We start from the raw sequence: 14,248 nt of genomic DNA on the forward strand, positions 1-14,248 counted from the left end.
GTTTACGCAAACACTCAATAAAATACAGGTGGGGCTTCCCAGTAAAGTTGTTTTTTCAATTTGATGGCAACACCTACACCATTTTCAACATTAAACAAGGAATGGAAATGCTGGGCAAGCTAAACCTTCTTCAGAACTCTTCTGTAGCTTCCTCCTCCAAGTCAGACCCTCGGAAGGTGCCTCAGGAAGACTCCATACAAGGTCCCTCTTCTCAAGCTCAATCCATGCTACTAAGAGCTTCAGCCCTGGAGTGGGCCCCAAAACCTAGGCGCTCAACCCCACCTTTTAAAAGACGAACTCTGTCCAACCAAGAGCCCTCATGAGACAGTTAGCATGTTCCACCTGAGTTTGCTCTCCTACCCTTGAGGAATTAAGAGTCATTGGTACTCATTTCTGATCGCTATCAGGCGATTACCTGCTCGATATTTAAAACCTACATCTCTCTGATATCTATTTCTAGTTGAACTTCTTGTTCCCCGCCAAATGGTTTGTTTACCCATAACTTTCTAGTTTTAGTTAAGCTACATTTATGTTCCCCTATATTTAAGGTTTATACTCGGAGTGTTTATTATTCGCTGTAGAGCTTATGTACATTTAGATAACTATAAATTTGTCACCGCTATGACCAGAGTTATGCTTAGCATATTACAAGGTGCACTCATTATTACAATGCATAATACAAGATAGTACAATAAGGTCTTCCTATACATAACCGTACTCCTGAATATTACTTATGTCTTTAATATTGATGTTCTATAGAGAAATCACCTACTGTGAGCAAGAAAACGATCTTCCATAGTCTTTTATAGATGACAAAGAAAGGCAAGTGAAGGCACCGGATAATTTTCAAATAACAAGTGTCCTTTATTCAAAGTGTTAAGAACAAATGGAGAAACACAGGAAAAAGCAATAAACCTCTAGGGCTTGGTGGAGTAGTGGTCACCCACGTACCCTAGTGCTGACGCGTTTCGGCAAATGTCGTAGTCGTAGCTAAAGGGTGAAAGCTTGCCCTTTAATTTAAAAGAACAGATCACCTGTGATAGGTTAAAATAAAGTGCTACGTGGGTAATACACACCTCCACCTGTGAGTCAAAAGACCGCCCTATTTTAGGATGTTAACACCTCAATATCCACTTTATAGTAACAAATACACATGAGAATATATACATAGATAACAGCATATAACAGCATTGTAAATACTTAAATGTTATTATATTCAATCAAATATTTAAACATATCCTGCTGTATATTTTTACATAAGGAAAAAGAACAAAAAGTGAAAATGAAAATGACACTCGTCTGCATAGTTTCACTTGCCTTTCTTTGTGATACTTCTGGATATGTTCAAGGCACGGATATCCTTTGAGCAAGCAACAATTTCCCCTGTGAGGTGCAGCACTACAACGAACTGTCGTTTCTTCTGAGCCGTGGACTCTCCTCACCCTTCGGGCTTACCCGCCCCTCATTGTGACGTCACGCATTTCCGGACCGGCTGTGTACACGCTGACGCGCTGTAGGGATCCTCACTGCTGCTCGACCTCCATGCTGCTGTAGACACACAGATTTCTTTGAGAGAGGATCTTGAGCATTGAATATTTAAAGGGGGGTCCCCAGGATCAGCGCTTGTCATTAGCGTATATATTGCTTTACATACAGTATACGGAACTGAGTTGGGGTTGGAGTGATGTGAGAAGGTGCTCTATACAGGGGTCAAAGTGTGAATGTATACCATTAACCACAAGTGATTTGCTAACAGGTGCTGCAATATTTTTGGGTGATCTTTTATAGATGACCCTAATACTGAACACGTTATGTTTAATATTAATACTCTGTATAGGACCCATCTATTGTTGATAAGAAAATAACCCTCTACATTAGGCCGATAAAGCACCTGTTTGTAGTAAATATATTTATTAAGATTTGTACTTTGAACACCTATATTATTACTAGTACTATGTTTATATGCTACAATTTAAATTCTGAACCTATACCCTACTGGCTCATATGATGGTATGTCACTGGCTATGTATATATTTTTTTTTTTTTAAAGACTCCTATAAGGAGTAGGTATGCAACATGTGGACTGATCATTTAGGTGCCTCTAGATCAACGTGACACTTCTTTATATAGTTCTCATATTTAGCTCTATGGTTTACATTTATGGTTGACTTTTAATTTGTAGGTATAACCTGCCGTACAGACTCCCCATATCAAGCTCTGATAATGTATAAGTATAGGAAGTCTTGATAATCTGTTTCTCAGTCCATATGGAACAAATTCGCAGATATAGATGGCTATCACTTAGATAAACTAGCATCTTATGATATTAGTGCATATGCACATACCTGTAGATTTATAATCACCTTAACATGTATAGGGTCCTCACCCGAAGGCTAATTTAAGCCAATTTACTCAAAAGGAGATTTATGTAACTATTATTTATTAAATTTAATCCTCATACCCACTGAATTTGGGCCCCACCCGCCCCTTTCTGATATTCGTTATTCATTACATTTAACCACTATTTAGCTTAGTACTATACTCCATAACCTAGCCCATAATAACTAATTGACCGAGTCAATTAACATTTTTATGGTCCTCCGCCCCCCCTATTGCTGTGGACCACAACTGATTATATCATTGTTTTTTTTCTTTTTTTCCACATATAACTTAAGTACTTTATCATTATTGTTATATAGAAACATTATTTAAATAGCGGTGCTTATCTGCTGATATTTCCCTAATTCCCCCCCTGCTCCATATTTTGTTCTTTATATCAAGACCCTCTAAAGGTAAGAAACAATTGTCTCACTGATAAACCAAACTCACGACGAGCTTGGTCTCGTATTAGATTAACAGCTACTTCTTCAGATTCTCTGGTGTTGTCATTTCATTCACCTACACTTATATCTCCCTCACCTACCTAGTAACTTCCCAGCCTCCCCTCCTTCCCCTCTCTCCCCCTCCCCCATTGCCCCCCCCTTTTTTTTCTTTCTTTTCTCTCCCCTTCTTCTCTTTCTTCGCAGCTCTCTCTTCACCCATGTATCTCCAGGTAATAACTCATAATGTACAGGGACTTAATTCCCCTACAAAGCATAGCCTCCTCAGTAAAAGCCTTAGAGTACTCAAGGCGCATGTAGCCTTCTTGCAGGAGACCCATTGGTTGGGTTCTTTAGAGATACCATATTCAATTAGACACTTCCCAACTAGAATAGAGGACTCCCACTCTTCTAAATCTAGAGGAGTGGCTATTCTAATTAAAGCTGAATTGAAGGTGGAAATCTTATACGAGGAGTCTGACCCAGATGCCAGATATGCGATACTCATTTGTAAATTGAATGATCACATCTATACCCTGGCTAATCTGTATGCTCCAAATACTAAACAGATCCCTTTCTTGAAAAATCTATTAAAACTTATCTTTATGATCAAACAGGGTACACTAATCCTTGGAGGCGATTTTAATCTAGTCAGGGACCCAGTGGTAGATAGAAAAGGTTTAAAGTCACTCCGCTCGGAAAGACAGGTATGTTCGTTAGCCTCTGCATTCCGCTCTTTAATGGCCCAGTATAACCTATATGATGTATGGCGCGCCATGCATTCCACGGAGAAAGACTATACATTCTATTCTAACCCACACAAAACATTCCCTAGAATTGACTATATCTTTGTTGAAGCTCCATCCCTAGATGAGATATCTAATTCTAAGATAGGGACGATTTCATGGTCTGATCACGATCCGCTCATAGTCTTATTCTCAACTCCTCCGATGGCTCCCAGGGGTAAATGGAAATATGCTAACTGGCTAACTACGGGCCCTGCAATATCCAGTGAGATAGAAACTGAACTAAAAGAGTTTCTTCAGATAAATGACAATGGACAGACAGAAGTCCAAGTAGTGTGGGCCTCCTTGAAAGCGTATATTAGAGGCTTCCTCATAAAAAAAGCTGCCCTTCTTAAAAAAGAATCAGGTAGAACTTTGGCAGAGCTAACCTGTCTATATAGACATCAATTAAATGAGCAGAAAAGAAACCATACTCTAGCGGGTGCTAAAACACTTGAAACAATAAAAGCCGAACTCCTTACGCTAGAACTAAATAAAGTCCAGAGGACGCTTAGTCAGTTTAAACAAAAATTTTATTATCATAGCAACAAAGATAATTCCTTGTTAGCAGCTAAGCTCAGATGCAGACAAGCTCAAAGAATTATCTCCTTGATTATGTATAAAAACAGATTAGCCATAGCTCCTAAAGACATAGGTGAGATATTTAAATCATATTATTCCAGCTTATACAATATACAAGAAGAGTCAGCTCCAAATGCTCTCTATACTTGAAATTCGGGATTTCCTGGTTAGCCTAGGCTTGCCAAACATAGATGCTGAATCTTCTGATATATTGAATGCTGCTATTTCAATAGAGGAAGTGAAGCAGGCAATTGGGTAATTGAAAAACGATAAAGCTCCGGGCCCAGATGGCTTTATGGTAAAGTTCTATATGACTTTTGGCGACTTTCTTTACCCTATTTTAACTAAAACATTCAATACTTTCATGTCTATGGGGACATGTCTTTGGGAATTTCTTGCAGCGGAAATAATAACAATTTTGAAACCTGGTATGGACCCTCAACTATGTCAAAATTATAGACCAATCTCTTTAATTGACATCAATACTAAAATCTTTTCTAAAATACTTGCCAATAGGCTTTCAAGAGTAATTGGCAAAATAGTACATCTAGACCAAGTTGGCTTTGTCCCTAATAGAGAAGGCCCTGATAACACCCGTAGACTTACCACCATACTATTTGAAGCAAAAGACAGGGGGGTCCCTTTCCTGGCCCTGTCACTGGATGCTGAAAAGGCATTCAACAGGGTCAGGTGGGCCTATCTCTGGGAGGTGCTTAAGATTTTTGGGCTTCCGCCTAACTTTATAAGAGCCACTCGGGTTCTTTATTCTAACCCCCATGCTATAGTATGTGGCCCAGGATTCAAATCAGAGTCGTTTAACATTCTGAACGGCACAAGACAGGGATGCCCCTTGTCCCCGCTTTTGTTCGCTTTGACTATTGAACCTTTAACCCAGGCTATAAGGATAGATAAGGATGTATCCGGAATAAAGTTTCAAGAGTCCTGTCACAAAATAGTTCTCTTTGCAGGTGACATAACTCTTCTACTGACTTCACCCTCAACCTCGATGCCGTCTGTTTTCAAGATTATCGAGAAATTCTCAAATTGCAGTTTCTATAAATTAAACTATTCGAAAACCGAGGCTCTACATGTTAATATGCCCCAGAAATGTCCTATTTGAAAAAAAAATATATGTCTTCAACTGGTCCTCCACCTATATCAAACACCTGGGCATCTATCTAAGCCCACAATTAGACACAATTATTACCAAAAAAAATTCAGAGCGCCTGCCAGAATTCAAGAAACTGTTGGAGAGCTGGGAGTTCAGAGAATTCTCGTGGACAGGCCGGATAGCGGCCATTAAAATGTCCCTGTTGCAAAAACTGACATACTTATTCAGATGCATCCCTTTGACTGTCCCTGGGCCTCTTCTGAACCGGTACAAAAGTCTTATCAACTCCTACATCAAGGCTGGTAGAATATCCAGAATTGCATCTACAATCATCCAACAACCGATTCATAAGGGAGGCTTAGCGTCCCCCAGTGTCTTGTCATACCATGACGCGGCTAGGCTGTCACATATCCTGGGCTGGACTTTTCAACCAAACACACATAGATGGCATGAAATAGAACAGGCACTCTTACCCAGGGGTATTTTACTCTCCGATCTACCATGGATCCCAATACATATGAGACATACATTGAAAATAACTCACCCTCTACTTTTGGATTCCTTAAAACTCTGGGACTTAAAAAAGAATGTTGCAACGATTTCTCCCCATCCTTCACCAGCGTATAGTATCTGAAGTGTTTTAATCTCTCTTTCCCAGACTCACATTAGAACATGGGCAGATACTGCAGATTTCCCAATTACAGCCCTCTTTAGGGATAACACGGCGATCTCTTTTGAGGAAGCCAGACAGAAGTTCTCTCTGCCTGACTCACTCTATTTCGAATACCTCAGACTAATAAGCATCCTAAGGTCTTGGGGCCTGATTGGTCAAAAAGTTAGGGAACTTACAAAGTGGGAACAGAGATGGAAAACTAACAAGCCATACAAGGGAGCCCTGTTATTCCATTATAGTCTGTTGATCTCCCCAACAGAACCAGTCAAGCTTAACCAGTTTAGAGCATGGGAAAGGTTGGGGTAGATATCGAGACTGACATCTGGTTTAGAGAGATAATGAGAACCAAAAAATATCTACACTGTGTGACATTATGGGAGTTATACTACAAAATAGTTACCAGGTGGCATCTTGTCCCGGTAACTTCAAATAAGTACTATAGATCTGCCTCCCCTCTTTGGAGGAATTGTGGAAATCTTGGTACACATATCCACATTTGGTGGGAATGCCCCAGAATCTCGGGCCTTTGGACAAACGTATCGCTGTTGCTTCGTAACCTGGGACTGCCTTATTCCTTTACATCCGGCCATGGGTCTCCTGCATCAGGGCGATTTGACTTTCTCTGAACCTGATAGGGCCCTAATTTCGTACATACTCATTGCTACAAAATTGGCTATAGCCAGAGATTGGAAACAATCGTCCCCTCCGTCACTAAAGAAAGTAAGGGATATAGTAGATTATCTTAAAAACATGGAGAAGTACGTATTTAGATCCTTGAACAACCTAGACTTATATTTTGCCATCTGGAGTAGGTGGATAGATTATGCTTGAATTAGTATCTGAAAGTGCTGCAATACTTTTCCCCCTTTTTTTTTTTTCTTTTTTCTCTCTTCTCTCCCATTATCTTCCCCCTCTTACCCTTCCACCCCATCCCCCTTTCCTCCTTTTTCTTGTTAGCTATACTTGAAAAGAGGGTGAAGGAAAGAGAAAATCAGATTAACTAGATTTACCAGTCTTTAAGTAGCGTATAATAAAATGGGTCTCTCTAGTAGCTACAATTTTCCCTTAGAATGTGTTTTGACACGATAGCCTGGAATAACAGCTACTTTCAATATGATAGATGAATGACATAAAAGGAGGTTTTCATTTATAACTTGGCAATTGTTCTACTACATGTTTCTTGTGATGTTGTTGTTTGAATAACCATTGATATATAATGTAATATATTTTTGCCATATCTTTCAATTTGTTTGTATCATGCAAAACCTTCAATAAAAAACTATTTAAAATAAATAAATATATGGATCTGTACAAACAAAAATTTACAGGAATGAGACGGCTACTAATAGTCTTCTCCACGCTACCATCCATCATCCAGAGAGTTTAAAGGAAGGCATTCCAGTGGGGCAGTTCCTACACTTGAAGAGGAACTGTTCCACTGAGGATGATTTTGGAAGTAAGTAAGTAAGAGGGTACTTAAAAAGATAGATTAGAAGAGCGTGGGTAAGGGCTCATATGACAAAAAGACCGGATTTGCCCTTTGGTTTGAAAAGAGGACCAGAAAATAATCAAGATCAAGTTAAACAAATAACCTAATATTACAGTCACTGGGGAAAAAATAAAGACATAATGCACAGACATTGGCACATCTTATTGGCTGATATATCACTGCAAGGGATTGAATCAGAGGTCCCCAAAATAACAGCTAGATGAGCCCCCAGCTTAAAAGACAAACTAGTACATTCTGAGTTTGAACACTGCTAACCTGTAAAAAATTGGTTGGAATTGAGACAGGCAAGGGTGCTGTCTATGCGGCAAATGCACCTATTGCTGCCATACACAAAAAAAAATCTTCTTCACTTATCCAGAAAGAGTGGATCACCTGCACACTTAACTCTCGTAATTCATGTCTGAAAATGATAGGTATTGAGCATTTGGTGATTAAAAGAAGAGGTAGAAATCTAGATAGGTTGCTTTTACAGCACAAAACGAGATAGATGTATAGTCTGCACACTATGGTATAAATAGGTTTAAAGGAGAAACTGTAATATGCCTGCTACTTGTAATATGTAAGATTAGTATTATTGTAAGAATATGATCTGATTGTATCACCCCAAATATAAGGACACACTAAAAATACCAATTCTTTTTTATTTATAAATGTATGTGTATATATTTGAATCATGTAATTTTGAGGGTAAAATGGCATAATGTCACAAGACACATTGCCTTGCAAAAGTAAACCCAATTTTGAGGATTATAAACACTAACGGCTAGATTTAGAGTTTTGTCGGTAACGACCCGCGTAGCTAACGCAAGCTTTTCTGTCCCCGCACCTTTTAAATACCGCTGGTATTTAGAGTTCACAGAATGGCTGGGTTTTCAGTGCGTTAGGCTCCAAAAAGGGAGTGTAGAGCATAATTTATCGCCACTGCAACTCTCGATACCAGCGGTGCTTACGGACGCGGCCAGCTTCAAAAACGTGCTTGTGCACGATTCCCCCATAGGAAACAATGGGGCTGTTTGAGCTGAAAAAAACCTAACACCTGCAAAAAAGCAGCGTTCAGCTCCTAACGCAGCCCCATTATTTCCTATGGGGAAACACTTCCTATGTCTGCACCTAACACTCTAACATGTACCCCGAGTCTAAACACCCCTAACATTACAGTTATTAACCCCTAATCTGCTGCCCCCGCTATCGCTGACACCTGCATATTTTTTTTAACCCCTAATCTGCCGCTCCATACACCGCCGCAACCTACGTTATCCCTATGTACCCCTAATCTGCTGCCCCTAACACCGCCGACCCCTATATTTTATTTATTAACCCCTAATCTGCCGCCCCCAACGTCGCCGCCACCTACCTACACTTATTAACCCCTAATCTGCCGACCGGACCTCACCGCTACTATAATAAATGTATTAACCTCTAAAGCTAAGTCTAACCCTAACACTAACACCCCCCTAAGTTAAATATAATTTAAATCTAACGAAATAAATTAACTCTTATTAAATAAATTATTCCTATTTAAAGCTAAATACTTACCTGTAAAATAAATCCTAATATAGCTACAATATAAATTATAATTATATTGTAGCTATTTTAGGATTAATATTTATTTTACAGGCAACTTTGTATTTATTTTAACCAGGTACAATAGCTATTAAATAGTTAATAACTATTTAATAGCTACCTAGTTAAAATAATTACAAAATTAACTGTAAAATAAATCCTAACCTAAGTTACAATTAAACCTAACACTACACTATCAATAAATAAATTAAATAAACTACCTACAATTATCTACAATTAAACCTAACACTACACTATCAATAAATTAATTAAATACAATACCTACAAATAAATACAATGAAATAAACTAACTAAAGTACAAAAAATAAAAAAGAACTAAGTTACAAAAAATAAAAAAATATTTACACACATTAGAAAAATATTACAACAATTTTAAACTAATTACACCTACTCTAAGCCCCCTAATAAAATAACAAAGACCCCCAAAATAAAAAAATGCCCTACCCTATTCTAAAATTAAAATAGAAAAGCTCTTTTACCTTACCAGCCCTGAAAAGGGCCCTTTGCGGGGCATGCCCCAAAGAATTCAGCTCTTTTGCCTGTAAAAAAAAAAAATGCAATATCCCCCCCAACATTACAACCCACTACCCACATACCCCTAATCTAACCCAAACCCCCCTTAAATAAACCTAACACTAAGCCCCTGAAGATCTCCCTACCTTATCTTCACCACACCGGGTATCAGCGATCCGTCCAGGCTCCAATGTTTTGATCCAAGCCCAAGTGGGGGGCTGAAGATGTCCATGATCCGGCTGAAGTCTTCATCCAAGCGGGAGCTGAAGAGGTCCATGATCCGACTGAAGTCTTCTATCAAGCGGCATCTTCAATCTTCTTTCTTCCGGATCCATGTAGTTCATCCCGCCGACGCGGAACATCCATCTTCACCGACGACTTCCCGACGAATGACGGTTCCTTTAAGGGACGTCATCCAAGATGGCGTCCCTCGAATTCCGATTGGCTGATAGGATTCTATCAGCCAATCGGAATTAAGGTAGGAAAATTCTGATTGGCTGATGGAATCAGCCAATCAGATTCAAGTTCAATCCGATTGGCTGATCCGATCAGCCAATCAGATTGAGCTCGCATTCTATTGGCTGATCGGAACAGCCAATAGAATGCGATCTCAATCTGATTGGCTGATTGGATCAGCCAATCGGATTGAACTTGAATCTGATTGGCTGATTCCATCAGCCAATCAGAATTTTCCTACCTTAATTCTGATTGGCTGATAGAATCCTATCAGCCAATCGGAATTCGAGGGACGCCATCTTGGATGACGTCCCTTAAAGGAACCGTCATTCATCGGGAAGTCGTCGGTGAAGATGGATGGATCCGCGCTGGAGGTCTTGAAGATCAACTGGTCGTCATCGGATGGAAGAACATAGAAGATGCAGCTTGGATGAAGAAGTTTGCCGGTCCGTATGTCCTCTTCTGCCCGCTTGGATCAAGCCTTCAGCCGGAGGATGGATGTCTTCAGCCCCCTGCTTGGGCTTGGATCAAGACATCGGAGCCTGGACGGATCGCTGATACCCGGTGTGGTGAAGATAAGGTAGGAAGATCTTCAGGGGCTTAGTGTTAGGTTTATTTAAGCGGGGTTTGGGTTAGATTAGGGGTATGTGGGTGGTGGGTTGTAATGTTGGGGGGGGGGGGGTATTTTATGTTTTTTTTCCAGGCAAAAGAGCTAAATTCTTTGGGGCATGCCCCGCAAATGGCCCTTTTAAGGGCTGGTAAGGTAAAAGAGCTTTTCTATTTTAATTTTAGAATAGGGTAGGGCATTTTTTTATTTTGGGGGTCTTTGTTATTTTATTAGGGGGCTTAGAGTAGGTGTAATTAGTTTAAAATTGTTGTAATATTTTTCTAATGTTTGTAAATATTTTTTTATTTTTTGTAACTTAGTTCTTTTTTATTTTTTGTACTTTAGTTAGTTTATTTAATTGTATTTAATTGTAGGTATTTTATTTAATTAATTTATTGATAGTGTAGTGTTAGGTTTAATTGTAGATAATTGTAGGTATTTTATTTAATTAATTTATTGCTAGTGTAGTGTTAGGTTTAATTGTAACTTAGGTTAGGATTTATTTTACAGGTAATTTTGTAATTATTTTAACTAGGTAGCTATTAAATAGATATTGACTATTTAATAGCTATTGTACCTGGTTAAAATAAATACAAAGTTACCTGTAAAATAAATTTTAATCCTAAAATAGCTACAATATAATTATAATTTATATTGTAGCTATATATGGGTTTATTTTACAGGTAAGTATTTAGCTTTAAATAGGATTCATTTATTTAATAAGAGTTAATTTATTTCGTTAGATTTAAATTATATTTAACTTAGGGGGGTGTTAGTGTTAGGGTTAGACTTAGCTTTAGGGGTAATACATTTATTAGAGTAGCGGTGAGATCCGGTCCGCAGATTAGGGGTTAATTATTGTAGGTAGGTGGAGGCGACGTTGGGGGCGGCAGATTAGGGGTTAATAAATATAATATAGGGGTCGGCGGTGTTAGGGGCAGCAGATTAGGGGTACATAGGGATAACGTAGGTGGCGGCGGTGTGTGGTCGGCAGATTAGGGGTTAAAAATTTTTAATAGAGTGGCGGCGATGTGGGGGGACCTCGGTTTAGGGGTACTTAGGTAGTTTATGGGTGTTAGTGTACTTTAGAGCACAGTAGTTAAGAGCTTTATAAACCGGCGTTAGCCCAGAAAGGTCTTAACTACTGACTTTTTTCTGCGGCTGGAGTTTTGTCGATAGATTTCTAACGCACACTTCAGCCACGACTCTAAATACCGGCGTTAGAAAGATCCCATTGAAAAGATAGGATACGCAATTGACGTAAGGGGATCTGCGGTATGGAAAAGTCGCGGCTGCAAAGTGAGCATTAGATCCTTTCCTGACTGACTCTAAATACCAGCGGTAGCCCAAAACCAGCGTTAGGAGCCTCTAACTCTGGTTTTGACGGCTAACGCCAAACTCTAAATGTAGCCGTAATTTTTAACACTGTCAGGTAAATGGTTTAAAGAACATTAACACCAGTTTAATTCCTTGTAAAATGTTTAATTACACATAGTGAAAAATACTTTACAATCCACTAGCATTACTTATTATTATTATTAGTAGTAGAAGTATTATTAGTATTATTATTACTATAAGTAGTAGTTGTAATAGAAGTAGCGGTATTATTAGTATTATTATTATTACTAGTAGTAGTATTCTGTCTACGTTTCCTGTAATTTGAAAATTTTAACTTTTCTACTACCCCCACAAATACCCTTAACCTCATAAGTACTTACACAGTGAATGGTTCATATTTGGCCTGCAAAACAATGCAACATTTTACAGATTTAAATGCTTTGAAATATTTATTTTGTATGCTGATATTTTGCAATGTGTTGATATATAAAAATTATTCTAAGGGCTGTTTAAATTGTTAGCAAACCCCATTAGGTAGGACTGAATATTTGATTCACTAAAATATTTAGAATCATTGATCAAAAGAAATTCCTCTGTGGTTTTATTCTTTGTCATACTGAAATACTGGATGCGGCAGAAGTATTTTTAACTCAATTTTTTCAGCCATAGAATGAAAGACAGTTTATTTAACAGGTCATCTGAATATAGTCCTACCAGGGCTGTTGTTTTTCATAAGGGGCCACAGACTTCTGCCATTAGAAACAATTCTAGAAAGAAACATCTTACAATCCACTACTCCTTTCTTGCATATTATGTGCTTGGCTGCCAGGTTGAGCTAATCAGAGTTTGCACAAGTAGTTTTACAGCTTTTCTTAAGTAGAGAAAAACCATCAAGAGCAGTTTGGGCAACTGTCTCAGTAACATTTGCTTTCTGGCACAAGATAACAGAACCTGACCATTCACATTAAAAAGGGAGAGTATACACAAATGTTTTATATAACTGCATTTAATAGACACTACTATAAATAATAATATGTACAGATACTGATATAAAAATACAGTATAAAACCGTTTACAAAATGTACTTAGAAGCTCCCAGTTTAGCACTGTTGATGAGGTTAGGCTGAGACACTTAGTGAAAGGGGCTGGGAAAACAGGGCCAGAAGACCCTATTTCCCCCCTTTACCCTTCCCTGCATATAAAAAGACAGATTATATAAACAGGAGCCGCAGGAATCTGTAGACATCAGTATACTTCTAAAACGTTGGGGCTTGGTTAGGAGTCTGACAATCAGCACAATGTTTAAAAAAATAAGCAAAACTAAATATTTTTACAAAAACACTCCCATATGGGCTATTTAAATGGATTATCTACAAAACATTTATGCAAAGAAAAATCTAATGTACAATGTCCCTTTAATAAAACATGTTTTCATATCTTGTATCTTTGTTTTGGGATCTACATAACTCCTGTGTCTTTCTCTCTAGAGGCAATCACGGGTAAGGAGTACAGGCATTAAACGTAACTTTTATAGTGTTAGGTCAGGTTACCCTATCAACACACTTATTAATGTGCACTTTTCAAGAAACCCAATGTCGGATGGAAGCGTTAACCCAAAGTTAACTTACACATACACGGAAAGATCACCTGCAGGCACTGCACAAAATATTTAAATGGAAACCTGGTACTATTTGAAAGAAGTTCAAATATGTAAATAAAATAATCTGAAACTGAAAAGAGTGCACTTAATCCTAATTAGATATGTGTGTTTGTATCTGATTGGTTCTAGGTCGTTTGAACCAACTGGATTTGGAGTTCTGATATATCTAATTATTGTATGTATGTTCCAAATCCAAATGAAACAACAAGAAAATGTCAAATTCATCAAATTTCATGAATATGTTTAATACATTTTTACATTTAAATAAAGTGGTCCTTACTCATTAGGAAGGTAAAGTCATTTGCAAACACTAATTTTTAATATCATTGCACATTTAATGTTCTATTAAGCAAACTATGTTGAGGGGGGAAAAAATATTTTGTACTAGGAAAGCTGCACCATTAAAAGTTATATTCCTGTAACTTACTTCTTTGGCCGGTAATCAGGAATTGATCTGTCCAAAGAGATGCGGTCACTGAGCTGGGCATTATAACCATATTCCTCATATTTGGTCTCAGATTCATGGCTGTCATCCCTCAAGGTGGCAGCCATCCCACCTTGTCCTAGTCCCCCTGGTCCTTCCACAAGCCCCATTGGCTTAGCTAAGCCT

The 14,248-nt window shown here is 38.3% G+C and overlaps 1 protein-coding gene across 1 annotated transcript in view; it reads right to left on the bottom strand.

The window, feature by feature from the left end:
• The window catches only part of GALNT9 (polypeptide N-acetylgalactosaminyltransferase 9), a 669,089-nt gene that overhangs the window by 576,570 nt on the left and 78,271 nt on the right, over nucleotides 1–14,248 (bottom strand). Inside the window, exon 2 of the mRNA XM_053701876.1 lies at nucleotides 14,066–14,246. Within this exon, the coding sequence (XP_053557851.1) occupies nucleotides 14,066–14,246 (181 nt within the window). The remainder of the gene's footprint in view (nucleotides 1–14,065; nucleotides 14,247–14,248) is intronic.

Source organism: Bombina bombina, chromosome 2, assembly GCF_027579735.1.
Source record: "Bombina bombina isolate aBomBom1 chromosome 2, aBomBom1.pri, whole genome shotgun sequence".
NCBI lineage: Eukaryota > Metazoa > Chordata > Amphibia > Anura > Bombinatoridae > Bombina > Bombina bombina.